The following is a 26,613-nucleotide window of genomic DNA, read 5'->3' on the forward strand; positions in this document are numbered from 1 at the left end:
TTATTACCAGGAAAAACCACTGTGACAAAGCTTTGTGGAAAATATTTTTTTTATTATAAAACATACAGTATACTGATCTTAATATTTATATAAAACACAGTAGAAGTATCAGAGTCTTGTAAAGACCAATAATTTATACACTGAGACACAGGTCACTGTATTCTTCCAGTCTCATAGTCCGAAACAAACACCATACAAAATACAGAAGGACTGAAGTCAGCTAGGGATTCCCTTGCTGTGAGGCATTTGCATTGTTACAGTAATTATTGCTGTGCTGTGATGGAAAAAAAATCAGGGTTGTTGCTAACTGAAGAGTTGATCCCAGAGAGCTCATAGAAGAATGGTTAGAGAGTAAGTTAGTAATCATATTCTATAAAGGCTTGACTATGTCAAAAGTATTGCAGGGGATTATGGAAATAATTTTGTGTCCAACAAAAATAATAATGAAATAACTTCTCTTGCATCAGCTCTTTTGTTATATTTAATACTACTTTGGTACATTTTAAGGTGCATGTTGCATAAAGGAACAGATTTGCACTATCAGTGGTCATAGTACTTTATATCATAGGCAAAACCAAAATTGATTGGGGTAAGGAGAATTATCAACATGTTTCTCAGTTTGAGCTTTCTTCCAAAAGATGCACATTTATGTTCCTATTTTCTCCTTCAAAATAAAGCCATGGGGCATGGAAAGGGAACATGTGGCCCTTTAGGTGTTGTAAACTCCCATTAACCTGACTATTGGCCATGCTGCCCAGGGCTGATGGGAGTTGGAGTCCAACGATTGACGGGCCAGAGGTTTCCCATTCCTGCCACTGGAGTTTGTAGATAGCACAAGGTGTGAAAATATTAATTTGTCAAGTTAATGCTATACTTAGGACAGAATTACTTGTTACATGCCCTACAAGACTGCTTCTGAGAATAGCATTCCTGGATCAAGTATTCTCCTCTTCCCCAATACCAGTAGGAAACTCACAATAGGGTAAGTGTTCTGAGAAGTTATCCAGGAGAGAAAAACTGGACAGGGGGATTCAGTGGTCAGGGATGATGGGAATTACACTCCATCAACATGTGGAGGGTTACAGGTTCCCCACCTGCTCTGTGGCCCCCTAGATGTTATTGAGTTACACCTCTCATCATTCTGACTGTGTTGGCTGGGACCAATGAGCAATGTTGAGTCCAACAGTGGGGTTCCCCATTCCTGACCTTAAGGTTGTGCTAAATAATCCAGCCACTTATTAGGTTCCACTGATCACAGTGGTTAACTCTTCCACTGAAATCAATGAGTCCTGAAAGTACTTAACTTTGGCTGAATTGCACTATATACCCTAGATAGGTATATGGCAGGATTAAAGCACACTCCTCTAAATCAAATGAAAAACTGAAAAATGCTTAAAGTTCACCACATTGAGATGAAAGATTGTGGGCTATTAAATGTGCAGCCCCCAAGGTCTAGTCTCAGATTTCAAGACAGGTGGCAAGAAGCCCTCTTACATCACAGAGAGCGTGTAGACGGCTTCTCAGATCTGCTACCTGCCTGAATAGTATTTTGGAATTTCATGAAGGGTAAAGCTGTGATCCACCATTTCTGGCACAACCCTGTTCTTCTCTCAGTACAACTGTTTTCATTTAGCAACTGTATTTTCCTAGCTGTGCTCACTTGGCAGGGACTTTAGATATTTTTGTGTATTCAAAGGCATTTTTAAAAAACTTTAGAATATGTGTATGTAGGTTGCTTTTGAATCACTGCCTAGTATATTTTTAGCAGTGCATTTATAGAAGCCTGCATCCTTTTGTGTAGCCTGCTGGATGATTAATGAGCCCTGAGGGTGAAGGAATTTGTTTCCATACAGACGGGATTGAGCTCCCGTTGTCAGATGTGATTTGTCTGGGAGATCCCACGTTATTTCTGCTTTAGGGATCCCAATGGCCATGCAGTTCAGCTTCACTGTATTGCCTGGCCTTGCGTAAATGATGGGAGCCGGTTCGCTTGTGATCCGGGGTGGGTAGGCTATCACAATCACTGGGACATTCATAAGGGAAGAGCCATACTCGGTCGTGACCTTGCACAGGTAAGTACCTCTGTCAAACACGGATGCTTCACGCACTGTGAGAGAGCCATTCTCTAACAGGGAAAATCGCCCAACAGCCTGGGGACCATCTAACACCATCCCGTTGGGTAGAGTCCAAGTTATGCGAGCTTGCTGGCTGGGCTGGGTGATGCAGTGAAGCTGCAGGGTCTCCCCATTGATGATGCTCACTAAGTTGTTATACTGATTGCTGATTTCTGGTTTCAACCCCACTTTGAGGAAGACCACCCTTTCTGCATAACCACCTGGGTTCCTGGCTGTGCAGCGGTAAGTCCCAGCATCTGCTGCAGACAAGGCACTGATGTGTAATATTCCATCCCTCTTGTGGTAGAATCGGTGCAAATGGCTGCTCTTCTGCAGCTCGGTGCCATTGGGAAGGATCCAGGCTGTGCTAGGTTGAGGAGTCCCATACACTGAGCAGTTCAGATTGATACTGTGTCCTGCTGCCGCAGTGATCCTTTCAGTGACTGGATCCCGAAAGGCTGGCTTTTCTATGTGGTCCATGACCTGCAGCTGCACAATCAGCCTGCCCTCTCCCCCTTCATTCCTGCCAATGCACACCAACTGCACTGAGTCTGTCTGTCTCACTCCTCGGATGTCTAGTGTGCCATTGCGGTGCACAGTAATTCTATTCCCATAATAGGGAGCAGGCAGGATCACTCCTTCTGGGAAAGCCCACATGACCCGTGGAGTTGGGATGCCTTCAGCTTTACAGTCAATGAGCTTCCGGCTGTCTCTCAGGGCCATTTCTCTCACCGAGGTGATGGCACTGGGGTGCCCATTTATTTTTGGAGGTTGAACATTGACATGGATCCAGACAACTTTCCGGTCTTCCCCAGCAGTATTCCGGGCTACACATGTGTAGTTGCCACTGTCAGATCTTTGGGCCTTCTGTATGAGAAGCGTCCCATCCCTGTACACCTGATATTTATCTGACAAAAGTGGGATAGGTCTGTTGCTTGGAGACAACCACATCACTTTGGGTGTGGGCTCTCCTTTTGCTTCACATGCTACAGTTACCACATCTCCATATGGGATATTGAGAACTAAGTAGGTTTTATTCCTAATTGTAGCAGGTTCAGCCACTACTTTTACCCGCACTTTCATCTCATCTTTACCAATCTGGTTTTCGGCGTAGCAGGTGTAGTCTCCCTCTTCTCTCAGCCCTACGTCATTGAAGTACAGTGTCCCATTGTTGAATACAACATATCTCTTTGTTCGGCTCCCACTGTCATCTGCTAGCATGAGGGTATTGATCATACTGCCATCTGGAAGGCCCCAGGAGATCTCAGGGTTCGGCAGACCTGTAGCTACACAGTCAACTTTCAGGTCCCCTCCATACATCACCTTGCGGTTATTCTCATTCTTGTGTTCGATTTTGGCAGGTTTCATCATCACATTCACTTTAAGAACCACGTAATCATCTCCAATCTTGTTGCGGGCCACACACAGATAGTCCCCTGCATCCCTTTCAGTGATGGAATGAACAACCAAAGTTCCGTTCCCAAATACCTTGATTCTGCTGTCCAAACTAATTTAGAAAAAAGAAAGAAAACAAAACATGTGTTTTAAGTTTATGTTCATAAACCATCATATTTTGAGCCAGAAAACAAACAAGAACAATTATCTTCATTTGCAATCAAACAATTCTACCCTGCAACTGACTTTCTTCTAGTGGAAGGATGTTTTTACATCATTATACTTCTTCTGAAGATCCAGATTTTATTTACAGTATTCTATGCTGCATTTAGACATGGAAATACAAAGGAGGTGGGGGAATCTCCTGTATATATACACACCACAGATAAATCCCATGTAAGCTTATATGCATGGATACATATGTTTATAAAGTGAACAGGATATTGACAATATACTCCATATGGCAAGATATACATACACTTATTCCATAGAGAGCCACATTGCTTTGGTATGAAACAGACCAGAGAATTTATTAGCTATTATATAGCTATTATATAGATATATTGCCTTTATATTGTACATACGAGTGCCCACCTTCAGAATGCAGTCCTATGCACTTTTACTTAGAAGTCAACCACACAGTAATGGGGCTTTCTGCTGAGTAGACATGCATAGGATTGTGCTGCCAATTCCCAAATAGTTACCATGGGGCCTCTGGGAGCAGAAGATAATGGTTGTTTGGGTCTCACTAACACAATACAAAATATTTACATGGAGCAATCTAAAAAGTTTATAAAGCCTAACCACTTAATGCATAAGGGCATTTATCCTCTCTGCAACAGTAAAATGTATGATCAATCTATTTTAAATGGTTATAAACATCCAGTGACACTAAAAATAAGATGTTTGCCTGGGATGCTGCTCTGCAGGAATATCTAGTCCTTCTAGCTATGACCAATTCAGGAGTCACTCCCGTTATTCTCAGATCAGATAGATGGAAGAATTGCAAACTTTTCTCTTTGAGTTACTTTGGCGATTACTGTGTGTAGTCCTTTCTGCATTCACCAAACAAAGGAGCTTCAGGCAGAGTTCAAAGGAAAACTTGTGTGTGGTGTATCTAAATCCTATGCATGCTCCACTTCAAATGTTAAAACCAGCACTGCCAATCAGATGCAAACCACTCCCAAAACTATCTTAAACTAAGGGATCTTTTTCATCCCTGCTACCAAGGAGCCTAAAAGTGGAACAAGATGTTATAGAAGGTCTAGGGCTGCTGCTGCAAAAAAATAACATAAAATATGACACCCCTACACCTTGTTATCTGTTGTTAGGAAAGACTAATAAGATTCGGTGCATGGTGTGATACAATCACACTGTGACATTCTTCACTCTCACTAGTGAGAGTGGCAGCCCATGATGTAGAGTACAAGTTGGGGGAATTCGCAGTATGATGACCTATTGTGACTTCCTTACATGTTACAGGGAACGGGGGAGAAATAGGGGGATGATCCCATGTCTTCTGTAATATCTAATTCCACAGTATGTTTATAGAAAAGTCCTATAGAATCCATCTAAAAAACCAGGAGCCTCAAGAGTTATACACTTTTGAATGTTAAAGTTTGCCATACTCATCCTACTATAGTTCCATGACCTCAGGTATAATTAATGCATTTTATATGATGGGTGGATAAGCGGCCTGTATAAAACTCACATTTGTGAACAAATTACCTTTTATATAATTTTTTGTAAGGCAGGGTCAGTGCCAAAAAACTGCACACGCAACTATGTATTTTAAAACAACATTGCAATTGCAAACCAATTTGAAGTAGCATTGGTATAAATATAAATCAAGCCCAAGCATTTCTCCATACCTGAACCTCTTGGAAAACATAAATGATTGTATATATGTTTAATATAAATATCAACACTGGATTTCACTAGATGTACACAAGCATGAAGAGGGAAATCAAATCTCATATTGCTCTTCTAGCAAACATGGCCACAATCTGGTCAAAATGAAATACATTAAGCCCTGCTGGTTTAAGTGAGGAGTTCACCACACAATTATCCTCTCCTCAAGCCAATGCCCTGAAGAATGCTTCACTCTGGATACACTACAGCCTATTTTTTTTTTCAGATGGAGAAAAGTTGGACAAATAATGTGGACAGCTATGCAGGCCAATTTTAGCTTCACTACCCTCTTCATTAGAACTATTTCAAGGCATTCTACCTTAATTTAACCCATCCTTATCCAGAGGAATTTCCTATACTGGTCTAAATGAAAATTTCTGCCTTTAAGGTACCTTTTCCATAGTGCTTTGCTCCCTGCAGAATCCTGCATGCTGTGCACTGCAAGACATTCAAAAGCATAATCTGGCTCCATATTGTGGCACTTTGAATTTCACTGCTGATATGCATAAAAAGAGTGTACCTGAGCACGCACCAAACACCCTCCCACTCCTTTGCAAGGCAAGGGAAGATTGACAGTGGTGGGCCAGCTGTCTTTCAGGGATACTTTCCCATTGAGGAAACTCTGATAAGACTGCAAGGAACCTTAAAGGTATAGGTATCCCTGACCTAGATCCAGTCGCGGACAACTCTGGGGTTGCGTGCTCATCTCGCTCTATAGGCTGAGGGAGCCAGCGTTTGTCCACAGACAGCTTCCGGGTCCTGTGGCCAGCATGACTAAGCCGCTTCTGGCGAACCAGAGCAGTGCACGGAAATGCCGTTTACCTTCCTGCCAGAGCAGTACCTTTTATCTACTTTCACCTGATGTGCTTTCGAACTGCTAGGTTGGCAGGAGCAGGGACCGAGCAACAGGAGATCACCCCGTTGCAGGGATTCAAACTGCCAACCTTCCGATCAGCAAGCCCTAGGCTCTGTGGTTTAGACCACAGCGCCACCTTAGGATTCTTTATAAAACATGTATTCTAAACAAATGGTCTTAGGTTGGGATGCTATACATACTTCATAGGAAGTGTTATTGAACTCGGTTCAATTTGTTTCTGAGTGGCCATGGTGTACAATCAAGCACTTAAGTCCAACATGTCATTACAGTGCCAACTGTCATGGATGCTTTAGTTGAGATTCCTGCATTGCAGAGGATTGGACTAGATTGGACTCAGGGTCCCATGCAACTCTACTATTTCAGGATTGTATGCATGCAAGAGAATTGAAATGCTGTGAAAGGTATAACACTATTGCTGGTGGTTTACATTCTGAAACCATGTGCAAGATACAGAGCTAAACTGCACTCTACTGAGAAGTAGCTCAGAGAGCTATTCCCAAGTAAGTGTGTATAGGATTGCTGCCTAAAGGAAGTAACATTGAAATCACTATAGCTATAGTGCTAATTTGAAGAGTTGTTATATTTAAACTAATCAAAGACAACAATTAGATACATATATCTATGGTCATTCTTATTTTTTTACCTTTGTAGAGAATCCACCATCCTTTTTGAAGGCAGCCTCCAGAGTATCCGTGGCCAGGGGTCCCCAGAGGCGCTGCAGTCCAGTCTCAGGGTGCTTCCATAGGTCACATCTGTTCTCTGAGGAGAGCTCCCAGTAATCTTGGCATTTGTGGACTGCTTTCTGACATGCAACCATACGGTTCTCCTGGCAGCCCCAACCATGTTGGCTGCAATGCATTCGTAGCTCCCACTGTCTTTGGGAGAGACGTTACGTATGTAAAGAGTTCCATTTGGAAAAACAAACAGATTGCCGCGTACAAACTGGGAAGTGCGGATCTGGGTTCCATCAAAAAGCACCCAGCGTATGCCAGGCAGAGGAGCTGCTTTAGCACTGCAGTGAATGTTAATGTTCTGCCCTACGCTGAGGGTAATGTTTTCCTGTTTCTCCTGTTGGATAATAGGTGGCAAGGCAGCGATGTGAAGCCTCACGGCAAGACTGTCAGTTCCTGCAGCATTGCTGGCTATACACTTATATACTCCACGATCTGAGAAGTTAGTGTCCTTGAGGGACAAGGTTCGGTTTTCATACAGCATCACTCTTCTCTCTGTAGTGCTCACAGTTTGTAATATTTTCCTGTCGGGAAAAATCCAAGAAATATGGGGACTTGGAATACCATTGGCTTGGCACTCCATGATCACTTTTTCTCCAAAATAAACAGTCACATCTCTGAAGCGGGAACCCAGCATTTTGGGCTGCTGAGCTAAGACGGTCATCGAGACGATCATTTTATCAACACCGTGCAGGTTCTGAGCAGTGCACAAATACTGTCCACGGTCCTGAAGCTGAACATTGCGAACGAGGAACGTACCATTTTTTAAGACTTCAAATCGTTGTATCCTTGTATTGGCTGTCATGACAGCTCCTGAAAGGAAAAGCAGGAAGGAAAAAGAAGAAAAGCATTTTTGGGGATACCTTTTTTTCTGAAAAGGAACATAGAAACTGTAGTAAACTACAATATTCAAGATTATTATTATTTTAGTATGCATTAGTATTATATCTTGTATATTTGATAAAATTTAAATAAATAAATTTCTAATTTAAATAAATTAGAAAAGGCCAAGACACATCACTTTATTCCTTTTTTGCTGCACAATAGTACTCTGGTAGGACCTTATAAGAAGCAGAGGTGTGAAGATCCAATCTAGTCAATCATGTCAGAACACCCAATGGTCCCAGATGCAGTTTTATGTCCTTATTTGCATCATAAGAATTTTATGGCACTACCAACAGACATTCATCACAGTGCAGATGAGAATGGGCAGCCAGACACACAGAGGGTATAACTGGATAGGTGCAACAGTTGTGCCAAAACAGGTACCGTCAAACCCTATTATTAGGTAAAAAAACGAATCAGCGCACACCTAAATTAATGGGGAAATGGACACTGTACCCTCCAAATAGGTTCCTAAAGGGAATGAAAATGTATGTTTATTGTACATAAAACATACTGTTCATTGGGGGGGGATATAGAGAATGCCTTACTGAAGAGGTTGCCAACCTGGCACCTGTGGGCAGCAGCCCCAAACTCTGAATTTGCATTTAAAAAGTAAGTCTCTAGCCCTCCTACAAAGAAAGGTAAGAAGCAAAATATGCAGGTACTCTTCTATGTAATTTCTCTGAGATGAGCAAGCCTGGCTTCTTCTTCCTGTCAATGTTTTTTAGCCAATGACTGACATCAAAGCTGCAGTGGATAAGTGAGTTGTTTGGAATCCCTGGGATCCTGAATAACTAACTCCCCTCTCCCCATTCTAACTGGTTTAAATATCTTACCGGTGGATACTTTTGTCCAAGAAAGGAAAGGCTTGGGTTCTCCCGTGGCATCACATGGGATAACAGCATCTGATTCAGCAAGGATGGATAGACTGTTAGATCCTTTTGTTATAATCTTAGGCCTCTCTCCTTGTATCTTGAAATGTGTTGAAGGCTGGATTATGCTGGAATTAAGTGCCTTCACTCCTCCAATTTTAGGCACAAATAGCACATTAGGATTATTGTAGTGGATGTTTCTGGAGGACTGCATTGTGGAAGTCCCTTGTGGCTTAATGCTAGGAGTAGTACTCTCAGATGGCAGTGTAGTATCAAGGGGCACAGGAGGCACTGGGGTAGCTGCAGCCCTTAGAGGAGTGCTTTGTGTGATCACCCTGGTTGGAGAGACAAATTTCTTCTCGGTTGTGCTAACTGGGGGGTAAAGCGGATTAGGCACTATAGGTTTAGAGTTTACTCCCAATTGTTGGAATACCCTAGTTCTGTTCAACAGGAATGGTATTCTGGAATTGGGGAGGTAGGGTACAGCTTGATTTATTGTTCTTCCAGGCTTGTCTCTGGTGTCGGGAAGGTAGTTATTGGCAAAAACTCTGGAGTGACTGTTGAGTCTGTTTTCTCCCTGGTTGCCAAATCTGCTGGGGGTCTGCAACTTAGGTCTGTATAAAGGAGCAACAGTTGTGGTGGGAAAGGTCTCTGTATGAGGAGAAGAGGTTCTTTTGTCCTGAGTGGTATGTGCTGCGTAAGCTGTAATTTCTGGCTTATTGGTATAGTGAAGGGGGGCCTGGTGAGTTACAAAATGGTGATACAGACCTGGTGCAATGAGATATGGAGGCCTCATGGTCCCTCTTGCAGGGATCTGTTTTGGAGGTGCAAAAGCAGGTGCCTGATTAAAAATGGGTATAATTCCAATTGGCTGGTTGGGAATATTTGGATTCAGTGTATTGTATCTCCTACCACCATATGGTTCTTTCGGTTGCTTTTGTTGTGAGGTTATTCTGTTGTAGTTTGAATGGGAAGTGGAAAGTTCATTCTGTCGTGGGCTGAGACTGAATCTTTTGATGTCTGGAACTGCTACTTGACTAGATGTGTAATTTTCTTTTGTAGACAAATTAAGAGTGCTAGGCTTTGATGGAGGAAGAGTAGTGGCTAATGGTGCAGATGGAATAGGTAATACTGGGGGATAGTTTTTTTCAGTTCTATATGCATTAGTCTGATCATGTAACTGAGTAATACTTTCCTTTGTGTGCCTTGAAGATGGTGGTATAAGTGTTTTATTATGCCAAAGACTGATCACTTGTTTCGTTTTTGCAGGTGTGAAAATGTGATCACCCACTGTACCATGGTGAGAAGAAGTCAGTATTTCTTTTTGATGAGGAGATGGTGCCACTGTACTTATCTTTAGAGAGTCTGAAAATTTCTCCTGTTCATCTACAGTTGGAGGATCCTTAAAGCGTTCCCCCATGCCATCAGCAGTACTTAAACGCTGTACCTGGGAAGGTCTTGACTGAGCTACCCTTAAGTCAACTTCATTCCTTGAAGCTGATGAACCAGTAAGAAAAGCTTCTTCTTTGAATTCTGGGATCTTTGAGAAACTAAGCTCAGAAATTGACACTGGTCTAGTGATACTTTCTATAGATACTGAAATGCTTGTTGTATGAGTGTTTCTAACTTGGTTATTTGCTGAAACACCTTCCAAGACTTTGATGAATTCATTGCCTGCAGATGTTGTAAGCATATGTCCTGAGCTGTGAGACAAATGTGGTTGTCTACCAGGGGCTGTAGTTAGAGAATCCGGTGTTGGTGTTGTCACCATGTGACTTTTCCAGTCCTTGGCAGCATTGGAAAGAGTTACAGGTATTTTAGGTGGCAAAGTAGAAAGATGAAGAAATGAAGCTTCTTCTGTGTCTTGGGCCCCAGTAGACTTCCTTAAGGCAGCAGTACTTGTAGCTAGTGGAGAACTTACTTCAGGAGGCTTATATTCATTTCCATGTTGTGTTTCAGCATCAGATTTATGATGACCTTTAAAAATGGAACCCTGCAAACTTTGGGTAGCAGCTTCCGATTTAGATATTTTTCTAATAAAAGGTGTCTCTTCTATGGTGAAGACAGTAGGAGGGATAAGTTTTGGTCTTCTGAACCTATTTGGTCTTAATCTCCTTCTCCCATATGGTCGTCTTCTGGGATGATGGATGACCTGTGAGTTAGAGGTAGTTGTTTTGCTTGTAATCATGGTAACTGTGGTCAATTTGTTACTGGCAGCAGCAGTCATTGTTTGGGTCTTCTTGTTAAGTGGAGCAGTGGTACTTTCTACAATAAAAGTGGCTTTGGGGTTTTGAGCATCTGTTTTTTCAAGTATTATACCTTCAGAACCCCTGAAAAGGTCAGAAGAAATTCTTCCTTGCTGGTGCTCTATACTACCACTTTCTGTAGCTACAGAAGCAAAAATAGTAGTAGAGGCTATTGAATTAATATAATTTTCAGTTTGAGAATGTGTGGGATGTTTTACAGCATGATGTAGTTTATTCATACTTTTCTGCTGTAAATTTGTTCCTGAACCTTCAGTTTTTGCAGGGACAGGTGCTTTAGGTGATAGTTCCACAGATGATAATGGATAAGGAAAGCTGCTTGTTACTCCTTCATTTGAAGGGTCTTGGGTGAAGCTATCTATGCCTTTTCGTGCCCCTGGTGGATCATCTTTCCTCAAATCACTATGATCCCACACCTGTGTCTGTACAGTTGGAGAAATCAGAGCATCTCCTCCAGTAGGTGTTTCTCCCCTGTTTGACAATCCACTTGCTATGGAAGACTCAGTACTCATTGGTGTAGACGGTGTGTGGTCTTGGTTATTATTCTGAGCGTTGACAGTGGGAAGAATTGTGACTGAGAACATTTCTCCCTCACCCAGCTGCAATGAATCTGCAGAAGACTCCTCTCCATTGACTTCCACAACAGTGTTTGGTGGAGGGCTGATAATGGGAGGAGCGTTGGTGGTTTGGTGCATGGACGGCGTCTCTGTTGTAGTCCTGAAGGAAGTGCCTGGTACCATTGTTGTTCTAGGGAAATTTTTCCCACGGACTTTTGCCAAAATGTTGGCCCAGTGCTGCGGATTAATTTGTTTGTTGGCCATATTTATTCTCCTTCGGGATTCAAATACCCTACGGCCCTCTGCAACATTGATCTCTTCAGTCCTGTCCATGCCTTTCCATAATTTCATTTTGTGCCTTCCTTTTTTGTTCTTCTTAACCTGAACCTGAGGAACATTATCATTCTTTTCTTTAAGGGGCACTTCACGGTCCTTCAGGTGGATTTTTTTGCTCCGAGTATCATCAGCTTCTTCAGCACCTGATCCCTCATCATCTTCTATGACCCGCCCCTTTGCTTTTACAGAGGTTCTTGAACCAAGGCGTTTTTTTAGTTTCACCCTTTTTGAGGATCTGTCAGAGACCATTTTATTTACTGTGACTTTAACAGCAAATTGATCTGATCCTTGCTGGTTTATAGCCACACACCTGTAGTACCCACTGTCACTGACATGGCTGCGTGGAATTAAGAGGGTGCCATTGTCTAACAGGTACTGGTTGGATGAGTTTGATAAATCATGAAGGACATGGCTGCTTGGGAGTACCCAGCTTATGTGCGCTTCTGGTACAGCCACTGCACTGCAGGGCAGAAGTATGGAATCCCCCACATTTTTTTCAATTTTCATCGTCTCAGAGTCAGCTGGCTGGATGACTGCGGGTTGTACCAGAAGTCTGTAGGCCATTGTGTCTGCATCACTCCTCACTTGAGCAACACAGTGGTACACACCAGAATCAGCATAGGCCACGGATTTGATGACCAACTGACCGCTGCTGAGGACAGAAAACCTGCTGTCTTCCATTCTGAATGGAGCTTTTAGTTTAGTTCCATCTGGAAGTATCCACACGATGGAGGGACTTTCTGATGCTTTCACATTGCAACTTAGCTGAGCATCCGAACCTTCCACTACACTCTGAGCTGCCTTTGTGTGCTGGTCTTGCTCTATCATAACCCAGCTGCTTCTCTGCTGTCTGTTTTCTTGAATCTGAAGTGTTTGAGAAATTTGGGTAGAAAAAGAGAGCACTACTTTATTCCCTGTGCTCTGGCGCCTGTTCAGTTGGATATGTATCAGTGGCTGCATCACCCAGGAAGGCTCAGCAAGGATTCTCCCTTTGACACCTGTGTAGTAAAGAGCATCATAATCAGAACCTTGCTTGTAATGGTAGCTTAATTTGGGTTCATGGCTGAGCACATGCTCCCTTTCTAACTTGACAGGCACTTCACTATAATAAGCAATAAGCTTCCACAATTTTTCATAGTTTTCTCGGTTCATTGGGCATTCCAGATCCAAGGAAATGGTTGCGTTGATTTCAATTTCTTGAGGCGAGTTCTGGCTCCACTGAATTTGGGTGGTGTTTGTTGGCTTCTTGATTTCACACTTCAGATTCACTATGTTGCCATGCTCATCTGTCAGGTTCAGAGTAATGTTCCATGGAGACAGCTGAAATTCTTCCATGGGAAGCTCAGAGACATCATCTTCCTCCACTTCCTCCATCTCCTCCTCGAGGCCAATGCTCTGTTTCAGTGGAGACTGTATGATAGGCTTTGTGCAGGAAACATTTTTCACATTTTGAATGTCTTGTTTCTGGAATTGCTTAGGGAAGGTGCATTTAGGGCAAAGCTGGCCTTCTTCATAGGCTTTGTCTTTTTTACACTTTAAAACAGCTGGAAGACAAAAAATAATAATAATCTAAAAGTCAGGTGGAATTTTGACAGAGAAATGCTTTATCTGAAAGTTTTGCTTATACAACACTCTATCAACTAGCCTATACAACCTATTGATATATATATATATATATATATTCAAATGCCTTGGTTTAGAGGATAGAACTGGGAAGAGAATTCTAACTGAAAGTATCATCATATGGAATAAGAAACGCAAGAACCTTCCTTCTGACTATTCATATCCTTCTGCCCTATCATACTACTGTCTTCCAGAAATTCGGCCTAACAGCAATAGCTATTGGTTTCACAAGCATTAATTCTGCAGCTTTGGGAGCTCAATACATGCTATTTAAAACATTTAAATGAGGAATAGGGAGCCTCCAGTTTATGGGTCAAATTTGGCCTACCAGGCACCTCCATTTGATCCAAGGTGCCATTTTTCTCATGCTGTGGCCACTTTCCCCACATCTGACATTATATGTGATATTCGGTATGGGACAGGTAGAGACATGGCTGCTCCGAGGAGGATTGAACTCCCTGAGCACCTGAAATGGTACAGTCCACTCTGCCATTTCTGAACTGAGCCACCATATTCTGAAACATGTGTACGCCTGACTGCTATCATTGCCCCAAAGAGAAGAGGTAGAAAATACCCTTTTCTGTAGAATGGAAAGTTCCCCAGTTAAGTTGGGTCTGTTGAGCTAACTGCTCTACAACATCAGAAATACATGAAAGAATCAGCCTCCCCACACCCAAATCATGCCTTTAAGGCCCAATATGTAGCATGCAGCTGTGTCTTCAATTTTGACACTTTCCCCCCTAAGCCTTGCAACTATGTGGTTTGTCTAAACTGCATCTAGGGAGGGGAAGGATACCAGCAGAACTGGGAGCTACTGCATCTATAGAATTAAAAAAAAAAAGGGAAGACAGAACGGCATGCTATGTATTTAGCATAACGTGTAATTTGCCCCTTATACTGTACTTTGCTATTCAAATAGTGCCCAATTAGCTTGGAGGAACATCTCAGGACCAGTTCAGGTGTATTCACTTCTATATTTTTAACACTTTCCATTGGTTTGGTTGGTTGGTCAGGTCCTGCTCTGGGGCTTCCCAGAGGCATCTGGTTAGCAACTGTAAGAACAGGAGACTGGACTGTGTGTGCCATTGGCATGAAATTGCAGGGTCTTCTTATTTTCTTATGAATTATGGAAAGGCAGTTTTTAAGGTTTATAAATAAATAAATAACCCAGCCCCCGAGTATAGGCCAACAAAGGAAGGCAATATTTCTGCGATAATTTCCAATGCAGTAAAACAACAACTATGATCTTCCCTTACCTGGAAACTTCTGATTCCATTCAAGGAACCATTTCAACCTGCAGTCACAAGACCAGGGGTTCCCATGAAGATAAACATTCTCTAGGAGTGGCATTTTTTGAAAAATGCCCATAGGCAGTGTTCTAATGGCATTTTCAGACAAGTAGAGGTGCTTTATTGTCGACAGCCTGAAATAATCAAGGACCAAAAATGTAGAAAACGTGTTGAGGTGAAGCTGTTGGAGCAAGTTTCCTTCCAAATGGAGAAGTCTGAGGGAAGTTAATCCATTAAAAGCATTTGGGTGGATGAATTCAATTCGGTTGTGGTCCATGTGCAATCTCATAAGGCTGGAAAGCCCTTGGAGGGTTTGACCAGTTATAACCTGCAGCTTGTTGTAGCTTATTTTGAATACCTAAATGGCCAGGTAAAATGAATAGGTTAATACTTTTTAGTAGTAACATGGCACTGCAGAATAGGCACACATAAAGCAATACAGGAGAATATAGTGGCCCAGACTAGACAAATGTAGTCACACTTCAGTCCCTTCAAAATAAGCAGGATTTACTTAACACAGCAAAATGGATTTCAGTACGATGTACATAAAGTATGATTGACTTTATGTGGATGAGAGCTACAGAACTGTAAGTCTGATCAGGAACTTCTACATACATAAGGAATGAAAGTGACTGTTCTGTGTGCTACTCTCTCTCTCTCTCTCTCTCTCTCTCTCTCTCTCTCTCTCTCTGTGTGTGTGTGTGTGTGTGTGTACCCACTAACAAACATAGTTCAATAATATAGACTACAGGTGTGGGTGGGTGGGTGTTTGTGGTGTATGGTCTTCAAACAAAAACATCTTGGAGGTCCCAGGCCACAGAGAGGTTAGGCTTGCCTCAACCAGAGCCAGGGCTTTTTCGGCTGATCTGGTGGAATGCTCTGTCACAAGAGACTAGGGCCCTGCGGGACTTGACATTTTTTCACAGGGCCTGCAAGACAGAGCTGTTCCACCAGGCCTTTGGCCAGGGCACAGCCTGACTCCCTCCTTTGGCAATCTTCACAGAACTCTAGCCCAATGGTTGCCATAAATTTGATTTGAATTAATTTTATAATGAAATGATTTTCGAATGTTGTATTATTTTATTGTTGTTAGCCACCCTGAGCCCGGCTTCGGCTGGGGAGGGTGGAATAGAAATAAAAAAATATTATTATTATTTATTATATGCAGGAGCTTCTGATCATGTATCTTATATAGCTTTCTCCAATGCCACCAACAACCAGGCAGTTAACCCAGCTCAGTATTGCCAGTCAGCAGCTCTCTAGGGTTTTGGGCAATGGACACCCCCAGCCCTGTGTGGAGATGTCACAGATTGAACCTGTGGGTCTTCTGCATGCAACACAGATGCTCTACTCTTTCCCCATGTATGCAGATCTGGGCTTTGTGGGAACACATCTAATAGACTGAAACTGTTGTTATTTTAAGAAGAAACATTTTGACTCAACCTGTAGTGATGTCAGATCTTTTAAGGCTCCGTTAGGTATGTTTTGGATGTCATTCCCATGAAGCATGAGCAGTTCCAGTTTCGCAAGGCCTGCAAATGAGTTTCCAGATATTGCCTGTATGCTGTTAAACCTGGAGGGGGGTGGGGGGAGAGAACCGCATTTAAATATAATCTGTGTTGAATCATCATTTTGCATTGAGTAAACCAGACATTTTAGGCACCTTTGGGTTATTCATAAATCATACACTTAACCTGACAAAGTTAATGAAGCATTTTAACAAGACCTGGTATTTCATGTGTTAAAAGTCAGTTTTATGCTTCTTTGGCTACACACACACACACACACACACACACATATGCACAATTCAGTTGGAGCTTAAATTAATGGAATTATCAATTAATTAGAAAAGGCTTTTCTGGACAGTGTCCTCCATGTGCTGGATATACTAGTCAGTGGCAGGGATCCAACCTATGATGATATGGAGACTGGCAACCAGTAGGCATGCAAGGATGCCAACAGAACATGTAACAATAAATGAATAACGTTTTGTGCAGAGGACATTTAAACATGGATGCCTGCCAAGCAGTTTCTGGAACCAGAAAACCACAGCTACTAGCTAAACTGCTAGATTTGCACATATAGCATGTAATTAGGTATTTAACTGTTAAGATAAATACAGTATGTGGTTTTGAAATTGCAAAACTGTGAATCTAGAAACTCAGGCTGCAAACTGATTAAAAATACTTAGCTGATTAATCACTTGCCCTTTGACAGGCCAATCAATTAACTCTCAGTACATTTGCATTTTACTAAAGTTTCACTGCAGTTGTCTCAGCTACTGAAGGGAGCATATAAAATAAAGAAAGCCATGGTTCATTATTAGAAGGCCATCTTTTAACCTCTGTCCCAATCACAGTAGCACAGCAGAACAACTAATGAAGAGAAACATGAAAATGCTCTCATGACTTCTATGGCTCCTCTTCTTGAATGCTACACAGCAGCCACTGTGGAGGGTTGTGGTTATTCTCTTGGTTTTTGTAGGCTACCATTACAAAAGGCATCATTTAGGGAAGCAGCATCAGAGACAATAGTACAGCAATTATTTCTGTATATTTTGAGTCTTGTAGGCAAAATGGGATGCTGCTTGTCTAAGTGGTCTGTGCACACATTTAGCAATTGATTTGGGGAGAACCCCAATGTAGGCAGGAGGAGAGTCACAACCCAGGTAAACAGAGGCAGAAGAAAGGATAAAAGCAATAGCAATGGTGGTAGTAAGAGAAAGAGAATGGTGGTAGTCTAGAGAAAGTAGGACATTCTGGAGCAAAGCAAGGGAAGGAAATTGCTGGGACATGGATACAGAGAGACTACAGCTTATCAAATAGTCCATGGCCATTCAGGTGTGGTAAATATAAAATTAGCTGGGTAAGGTCTTTGTTTAAGAGCTTAGAAGAAACAAGACTGGTAGGATTGACACGTAAGAAGTGAGCAAGAAAGCAAGTTCAACTGAAATTGGAGATCTATTTTCCAAAAAGGATACAAAGTGATTATTAGTGCTTCAACAATTGTTATCTCCCCTCTGAAAATGAAGTGATCTTGATGTGGGCAGGAGAAAGGTTTGTAGCAAAACAGCAAATGCTAATGCACATTCACCATTGGCTCATTGTGTTGGTCATATACTGTAGACAAATCAGTAGGATTTATCTGGGTCTCGCAAAAATGTTAAATATAAATGTAGGTAGATCACAGTAGTTTTAGATCAATTCCCATAAATGCTCCTCTTTATGGAAGGCTTTTAATCTGCACATTAATGGTATCACATTGCAGCTCATGTGATGCACAATGCTTCAAACTAGTGGGATGAACTCTCAAAGAATGTAAAATGCCGCAGTAAAATTGCAATACAAACCCCAAATTGATTCGTTCCACATGTTTAGAGATTCTTGTTGGCACAGCTGCTAAGGACCGAAATGTGCAGTGAACTTCAGTGGGAACATAACAGGCGCATGGATGAGGACACGCAAGTGTAGTTTCCGGAAGCCCGAGAGAGAGAATCAGCACCACGGATAGTGCCCCCAAATATGTTTGCTTTAGCATCTTCACCAATTTATTCATCTCACTATACCTGTTTAATTCAAAAGAGAGAGAACTAGTTTAATTTTTAAATAGATGTCAAACATGACTATTTAGATACTCTGCATTGCATGTGGCCAGTTTGATGACCTCACTACTTCCTTAAGTGTGTGGAATCCCTTCATGGAGTAACATGTGAAGGCAGCTAAGGAAGAACCCAGATCCATCACAGTTAAAACACTGCTACCAAATTAACCCCAACGTGGAAGAAACCACCCACAAGCACTCTTCTCATAAACATACACAAAGGAAGTAACAAGTGGGAGCAGAACACACCCATATACTTAAGACTTAACACAAGTTCACACCCATTAAATAACCAAAAAGCAGATCTTAAACATTTAGAGCCAATGAATGAGGTTTAGATAAAGTACTGCAAGCATTAACTTGCTCTGCTGCAGCTGAAGCATGGCTGTATGGATGGAAAACTCCTAATACTACCCGTGGCTGGTGCAAAGTATGAAAAAGACCGATGACATGTCAAGCAAGGAAGGATCTTCCCCATTCTCCTTGAACTTCCTTGGAATAATCTGACCTATTTCCTCAAACAATAAGCCAATGGCTTTGCTTACTCTGAGCCAATCTGAGTTAAATCAGAGCTCAACCTCCTATGTGCCTCTCAAATTCCTCCTATTCACCACTTAGCCCCACCCGCTCTTCGGATGTAAGCTCACCCCAGGCCATTTTGATCTAATTCTCCATGACTCTTGCCTGTTTCTGTTTACTTGTTCCCTTCCTGTTTGCCCTTCCCTTGATTCTGCTATGCCATCCATGACCTGGTTTGTTTTCCGTCAACAGACATCCTTACATGGCTGTGTGTGAGTCAAGGAGTAGCACAAGAGCGGCTTTGCCATAAGCTTGTTTGAAGCTCTGAGGTAACTGGTGAGTTACAGTCTCACATCCATGCTGGAATTCTCATTCCTGATCCCTACAAGCTGCTTCCTCAGAAAAATGGCTCATGGGATTGAGCCATTAGCGTCTACAAAGCTATTTCTTTGTGTATACTCCGAAGTTCTTAGATCTGCAAGCAATAAGGCTGTCATTCCTTTCCTATCAGCATCATATGCAAGCCATTATGACTCTAAAGCAGCGGTTCAAGAGGCTGAAGGGGCTTCTCAAATGTCTGTGGTCAGGTTAATACAATAGTTGCCCCTTCTTTTAAAAATAACTCCATGGCACGTCAAAGAACTTTGTACTTAACACAGTGTTTCTTTAATGCATATCAATATTTTACATATTTTCTTTTCTTTAGAGGACTAATAAACATCTACTTCTATTCATATAATTCCTGCTTAGAGTCAGACCGAAGTTACAACATCAAAAGATGACTTCCTACCCAAAATCCTGGGCTCAGGCCTCTAAGTGGAAAATGATGTACCGCGAGGTTTCTTTCTTCCTTTTAAATAAGAAGATCCATAACAATGGAAAATGCATTATGCCGTCACAATGCCTTGCACCCCTACAGATGGAAGACCCTAGGGAAAAGCTGTAGCTCTGTAGCAGAGCACATGCTTTGTATGCAAAAATATCCCAGGTTCAGTCCCTGGAATCTTCAGACTCCTGCCTGAACCCATGAAGAGCAGCTGCCAAACAGTACAGACACGACTAAGCTAGATGGACCAATAGTCTGACTTGGTATTAGGCAGGTTCCTATGCTTCCTACATTTGGCACAATGGCAAACACGTACTGACTAGAAATAATGGCTTTTTAAAATTCACAAGTTCATATTACACAGAAATGAACATTTAAAATATGAATGATCGAGAAGCTATATGTGAAGACTAGCAATTGTAGCAGGAAATCAACTACTAATTTAACCAGAGAGCTCTGTGTGATGTCATCTAACCCCATCACAGTATAAATGCTGACATTTGCACTGGTTCTGGGTTTAGAAGATGATTGCAATGAGAATAATTGTTGAATCACACAGGGACTTCACATAGGTATTTCTGTTTCTTAATTGATGCCTTCTCTTAATATTCTTTGTAATATGCTGCTTATCTATGTCTTTTTCTCGAGAAGATGTGTGATAAAAAAAGAAGCAACTTATTCAAACATTCAGAAACACAATTACCGGTGGACAGAACAATCCAAATCCCAGATGGGCAGCAGAGACATCATCACCTCTGCACCCCTGTTGCTTTCACCAGTCAGGGTGGTAGGCAGAGTACAGGGGAATGACTGTGCTAACCTGGAGCTTGCACAGTGATCAGGCTCAATGCTGATGAGTGAAAGCAGTGAGGCCAGTTCACTCCTTCCCCCAGAATGCCTCATTTGGAGACTTTCTGCAGGTGGGGATCCCACAGGTGGTCCTTTCTTCTGACTGCACATTTGGGAGGCATAATGGGGAGCTCCATGCCAGAAGAGTGGTACTCCAGTCTCTGATGGCAGAGATTGGCATGGAGGGACACATATGCTCAAGTTGGGGTCTGGTAGTAGTGGTGGTGAGGGATGCACACACAATGCCTGGCCCCAATGTCCAGGTAAGTTCTGATGCACCTGCTTCTTTCCTGATCCTTCCCTTTGTTGAGCAGGAGAGGTCTGAAGATGTTTCTTTTACTCATATTTGCTTGAGCTACCAGTCATACTGATGAAGGAGAGTGCCCAATCACACAGAGGTTTCTACTCGCTTTCAAGCAAACACTAGTTCAAGCCTCATTCAGACTGTGCCAGCTCAACAGGACAAGATTGGGGACTGAGCAGGAGGGGATGTGCATGTTAGGTGTAGGGTCAGCAAATACAGCACCATGCCTCCTAAACATACCTTGATGTATAGTCCACTGGAAGTTGGGTCAAAGCCAATAATGGACATATAAATGCTTCAAATGAGCCAAATGACAGGACACTTCCATACAGCAGTTTATTGAGGATTTGGTGATGCTCATGCATGGAAGACTTTGCAGGGTCCTCATCAAAATGCCATCTGAGCTTCCCCACCCCATTTAATGTGAATTTACCAGTTTAGTGGTTTGTTTGGTGTGTTTTTTTAACTTAATTGAGTTTTCTGTGGAAAATCTGATTTAAATGGAAAAAAATAATGTAGGGTGGAATTTGAGGAGACAATGCCAAGTGAACGTTGCACAAAACATGCATTCATGAGCACCACCAGGTCCACAATAAACAGAAGCACTTGATATCATTTGCTATGGGAATCTGCTACTCAGTAGTTGGGAAGCACAGCAAAACCTGCTTCATGCATGTGAGTGACCAGTGAGGCTGCTATTGAGTTTCTAGTAAGGTTGAAGGTGAATTTGCACTTTTTAATAATCACAGGGCAGAAAGAATGTACCTGCACTGTGTCCTGTCCTGTACCTGCACTGTGCTTGACAGGAAAAACGCTTCTCCTAAATTTCTCTAGCTTGTAATGGATATAAACAGCATTGAAAGGGCCAAGGACCTTGTTTTATTAGCAGTTTGGTGGTTGGTGACTGCTAGGGCGCTTAACCCTCATACAGAAGAAGGAATTTCAGCAAAGGCAGCATGTCATGCTATTCTGTTACATGAGTAAGAAAAGGAGCCCCTGCCAAAATCTGCAAGCTTATGTAGCATTTAGAGCAGAGATTTCCATAATGTGTGCCGTGACATGTTAGTGTGTCGCGCGAATGCTCCCCACACTCCTCCCAGGGCTGGAAAGGGGTTAGCTTAGGGTCCGGTTTGATAGTAAAGCTGGATTACTGTATAGCGAAATGAGGCATGTCCAAAAAATGTGTCACCAACATGAAACATTTGGAAAGCTCTGTTTTAAGAGTTACAGGAGCCCATTTCCCCTTTGTTTCTAGCCAACCTGATGTTGACTTTGAAAAGTGGTGATCAATAGAAGGAAGCCAAGTAGCATGCTAGATAGAGTCAAGTCTAGGAATCTGGGCTTGGTGCACAGGAGAGCAAAAAACAGAGGATGTGTAAAGAGAGGCCATGGGTTGAAGAGCAGCAGACCACACTATGACACAAGCAGAGATCCAGTCTACATCAGAGGGGGTATTGTGGTTAGAAGGGCACAAACAAGTAGTAAAATACAATCAACGGTGAATAACCACCATTCTAGATAGAAAGCTTTAAATTCGTACCTTGGAAGTTGAATGGAATCCATTCCGGAAGTCCGTTCGACTTCCAAAACATTCAAAAGCCAAATCACAGCTTCTGATTGGCTGCAGGAAGCTCTTGCAGCCAATCAGAAGCTGTGGAAGCCCCGCTGGACATTCAGGTCCCAAAAGAACATTTGCAAACCGGAACAAACATTTCCGCGTTTGCGGTGTTTGGAAGCCAAAAAGTCTGAGTTCCATGGCATTTGGGATCCAAGGTATGACTGTACACTTGCCTTCGACCTATAAAGATTAATTAGTGGGCAAGTCACTGGAACTCAGAGGCTCAGGGATGCCAGGTCCTGGGGGCTGAGCTGTTTTGTCCCCCCTAATATTTTTTGGGAGGGGGTCAGGGCTGCCCAATGATGAGCTGAGTGTGGCACAGCTCCAGTGGCAAACTCTTCCTCCTGCTGCCATGGAAGAGAAGGAGGTTGGAAGCAGCCTTCTGTCGGTGGTGGAGCCAGGAGGAGGTGGAGTGACTGGCCATTGAAGCCTTGCAGCCGCCACATTTGGCTCTGCTCCCAGCTCCTCTCAATGTCACATGCGTCACATCAGGATGTTGCATCACATGTGATGTCACCCTCATCACGTTGGACCCCCAATCGCCCTCGCAAGCTGGTGATCTATATACACTACTCTGAGCTCATCAGCAGAAGGGTGGGATGCAACTGTAATAAATGAAATAACTGAAATATTAATTTAAGCTCTGTGGAGGTAGGCTCTGTGGAGAGGAAAAGTGGTTTGAACTAGATGACTTTTGATCTCTTCCAAGCCTGCAACTCTATAAAACCAGTGAAGCAATGAACAAGCAATTCCAAGGGTACCAAAATAAGAGAAGGAATATAATACTTGGATCTAATTACCAAAGCTCTCCTATTGAAAAGTGGCCTATATGTGATGGCAATGTGCAAAGGTACTAACATGTGACAAGGATAAAGAGATCTTGGCTTAAATTGGGGTGACCCTCCATTTTCAGCTTGAGGGCCACACTGACAGCCACCCTCTGAGGGCCACATGTAAACACAGCCCTAGATGTGTGCCCCTGAGGGTAGAAAACTTTGGCAAAGTGGTACAAACTGGTGGGTGATGTGCTTGAATTGGATTAGTAGAAGCATCCCTGCATCTGCAGGGGACATTCTGCAACTTCAAACATCTTCCTTGCTCTCTAAAACAGAGAAGTTGGGGGAAAGGGTGAGAAAAAAGAGGAAACGTAAGACAGGAGGGGAAATTACTGCTTTGAAATCCTGCTTGCCCCATTCCATCTCAGCATTCATACTGTTTCCCACCGCCCCCTAGGGATTGTTTAGAGTTATTACCTAGGCAGAGACCTTAAGGGTCAAGAAAGCAGGATTATTGAGATAATGTATGAGGTGCTAGGAAGGCTCTGAATACTCTAAAGGGCTATATATAAACACAGTGCTGATGATGCAAAGGAAGACACATTGAATCTGGGAGACCAGACAGGGTGAAGTCAGAGAGAGCTTAACTTCTGGATGGGCAAAGGACCGTCTTGTGTCGATCCCTCTGCAGATGATTTCACGACACTCCATCCTGCATGTGCCTTTTGTCTGGGCAGGGGCTGTGGTGGGATCAAGTCCAAGGATTTATCCCCCAAGGCGGCCTCAGGTTTCCTCCTGGAGGCGGGAGAAGGAGTAGGTGGTGAAGGAAGGAAGGCTGATTATTTCCCCAGCCCTTCTCAGGGCAGCTGAAGGTGATGTGCCTGAGAGCTACACTGTTTAAGGGATACCTGAGCTGGATGTGATTTCCACTCCTAGCTTCATTTGGAGGGCACATGCTTCTCATTAGAGAAGAATGTCCTTAATTCACTGAGTCATTACAGCGATATATCCCTTGGGGAAAGAAAGAGAGAGGAGGAAAGAAAAAGAGAGAGAAAGAAAAAGAGAGGGGGGAGGGAGAAAGCCCCACTTCCATCTCTAGAAAGTGAGTTTCTATTCCACATTTCATCCCGACCTTTCAAACACAACAACAACAAAGGGGAGGATTGTGAAATTCAAACTAAGCCAGACAAAGTTCCAATCCTTTCTAATCGTTCCAAAGCAACAACTGCAAGCCCACGAGCTTGTGCAATTTATTCTCTCTCTTTCAAACAAAATGTAATGACAAAAGCAGTTGAGGCTGTTTGACTACGGGGCAGGAGGAGTCTCCTTCAGCAAGATTGCATTCGGGAGGCGCAGCAAGCCATGCAAGAGGTGGAGAGCGCGCGAGAGATTACCTACTGTTGGCCAAGAGTGTCAGACACTGTTGCTTGCAGGATCCATCCTGTCGACGAATAGCAAAGAACAGCTAGTGCCACGGGCGAGCGCTTTGCCTGCCTGCCCGAGCAACACCCCACCCCCGCCGACGCCCCCGCCTCGAGCGCCTTTCTGGGTCTCCTCTTCCGTGGACTCCAGAGCTGCGCGCAAACGTGGTTCACACCCCACCCCGAAGGTGCGCGCTTTGAGCCGAGCTCAGCAGTCCTCCTTCCTGGTTCTGGAACTCCCAGTTCTGAGATGCATCAATCCGGGGAAAGTGGGGATGTGAGGAGAAGAAGGGGCGGAAAATAGATACACATTTTAAGATTTTTTTAAAAAAAATGGGGAGGGAAACAAAACAAAACGGGAGCTCGGGAATCCTTCCCAAGATCTATTCTCTGTTTTCCTCACCCCTGTTAGGCAGTAAATCCAGGAACTCTTATTGAAGAGCCAAGTGAAAAGCGAAGGAATGGAAAGCAGGGTAACAGAACAGGGAACTTGGAGCGCTTCTGTCCTCTCGGCGCTTCTCTCTTTGAACACTTTGAAACGAGAGGCACCAGCGAGCTTGGGGCTTTCTTTCTTTCTTTTTCTCCCTACTTCCCCACCGAGGCGCTTCCGCAGCCAAACTCTTGCCCCGGGGACGGACTCTGCCCCTCCGGCTCCCTCCGCAGCTGCTGCGTCCCGGGACGAGCAAGAGGAGCGCGCCCCGCGCCAAGCATGACCCGCGCTGGCTCTCTGCCTCCTGCGTCTTGCGCGGTGCGTTTGCAAGGAGGCGCGAGCGGCGGCTCTCCTTTGCCTGGTGGGCGGCTCTGGGAGGCGGAGGGGAGCGCGCGGCGGACTGAGCTTCGCGGGAGGAGACGTCGAAGGGGCGCCCCTCGGTTGCCCATTGGCTGAGCGCGCGAGCGGCGTGGGGAGATCGCCTTTCGCGCAAAAGCGCAACTTGACTTGCTGTCCCTTTTCCTGCGCGCCCGCCTTTCTGCGATTCATGCGCCCACGTGGGCCACGCCGCCTGTAAGGGGCATAGAATCGCAGAATAGTACAGCTGGAAGAGATCCGTGGGGGTCATCTGGTCCAACCCCCTGCCATGTGCCACCAGAACTCGTCTTGGTGCTCCTGGCTGTCCGCCACCATTCCCTCTCTCCACAGAAGCCCCTGCCAAAGCAACACTGTATCATTGAACCAGATAGTCTAAGGGTGTTCACAAATACGATTTCCCCCCATGGTTCATTGCCATAGATCATGATAGAGCAGTTGGCATAACCTGATATAAAATAAGGAGCCCATTATCTGGTACTAGTCCTTATCTTCTGCGTGTCCTGGCAGTTATGAATAAATATCCTGAGCTAATGCCTAAAGGAAAGATCAGCAATCCTGCGCTACCAGCCAACTTTAATTACCATCTCCTGTAGGTAAAACACATGATTCAAGAAACATACAAGGTAACTAGGTAGAGGTAGCAAAATAGGAAACAGGAATTTGTACGAAATAATGGAAGAAAGGAATAAATATATTTTGGCACTCACCCCAAAAGACCCCTCTCTTCTCCGTAAGGTTGCATTGATTTAAAAGACTACCAAACCCCTAGATTTTCAATGGCTAGGTAGCTCAAAACAGCAACGGGCCTCCCTGTTTGCTCTGCAAAAAAAGGACCAGCTTCATACCCCACTGGACCTGGACCCAAAGAATGGGTGAGATCTCTGTTGCCTGGTTTGTATGGGATTTTAAGGGAAGAATTTAACTTGCAGGAGGTCCAGATTTTGCATCCCTCACTTTGTTCCATGAGGCTTCGAAGTTGAGTTGAGCCCTTTCTTTTCTTCTTGTGAGCATGGGTACTTTGGCAAATTGTCACTCTCC

The 26,613-nt window shown here is 43.4% G+C and overlaps 1 protein-coding gene across 3 annotated transcripts; it reads right to left on the reverse strand.

The window, feature by feature from the left end:
* Positions 1 to 31: 31 nt before the first annotated feature.
* On the reverse strand, positions 32 to 25,279 carry MXRA5 (matrix remodeling associated 5). 3 transcript variants are annotated; one of them, XM_081908839.1, is made up of 7 exons: positions 25,171 to 25,279; positions 18,204 to 18,419; positions 16,298 to 16,427; positions 14,822 to 15,212; positions 8,750 to 13,486; positions 6,941 to 7,841; positions 32 to 3,621 (listed from the first exon to the last, which is right to left on the reverse strand). In XM_081908839.1, the coding sequence occupies exons 2-7, from the start codon at positions 18,407 to 18,409 to the stop codon at positions 1,713 to 1,715; spliced, it is 8,274 nt and encodes a 2,757-aa protein (XP_081764965.1). In that variant the 5' UTR covers positions 18,410 to 18,419; positions 25,171 to 25,279; the 3' UTR covers positions 32 to 1,712. The 3 variants fall into 3 exon arrangements, with proteins under 3 accessions (XP_081764965.1, XP_081764964.1, XP_081764963.1); XM_081908838.1 differs by lacking the exon at positions 25,171 to 25,279 and adding an exon at positions 24,741 to 24,870; XM_081908837.1 differs by lacking the exon at positions 25,171 to 25,279 and adding an exon at positions 24,745 to 24,840.
* Between the last annotated feature and the right edge of the window lie 1,334 nt (positions 25,280 to 26,613).

This window comes from Podarcis melisellensis, assembly GCF_964234715.1.
Source record: "Podarcis melisellensis genome assembly, chromosome: 4".
Classification (NCBI taxonomy): domain Eukaryota; kingdom Metazoa; phylum Chordata; class Lepidosauria; order Squamata; family Lacertidae; genus Podarcis; species Podarcis melisellensis.

Excerpts from the sequence above, each read along its gene's own strand:
- MXRA5 (XM_081908839.1), bottom strand. The coding sequence starts at position 18,409 with ATGAATAAATTGGTGAAGATGCTAAAGCAAACATATTTGGGGGCACTA. Across the intron at positions 16,428-18,203 it reads GTGGAACGAATCAATTTGGG|GTTTAACAGCATACAGGCAA; the intron begins GTTTGTATTGCA and ends ACCCCCCTCCAG. Across the intron at positions 13,487-14,821 it reads ATGGAATCAGAAGTTTCCAG|CTGTTTTAAAGTGTAAAAAA; the intron begins GTAAGGGAAGAT and ends TTTGTCTTCCAG.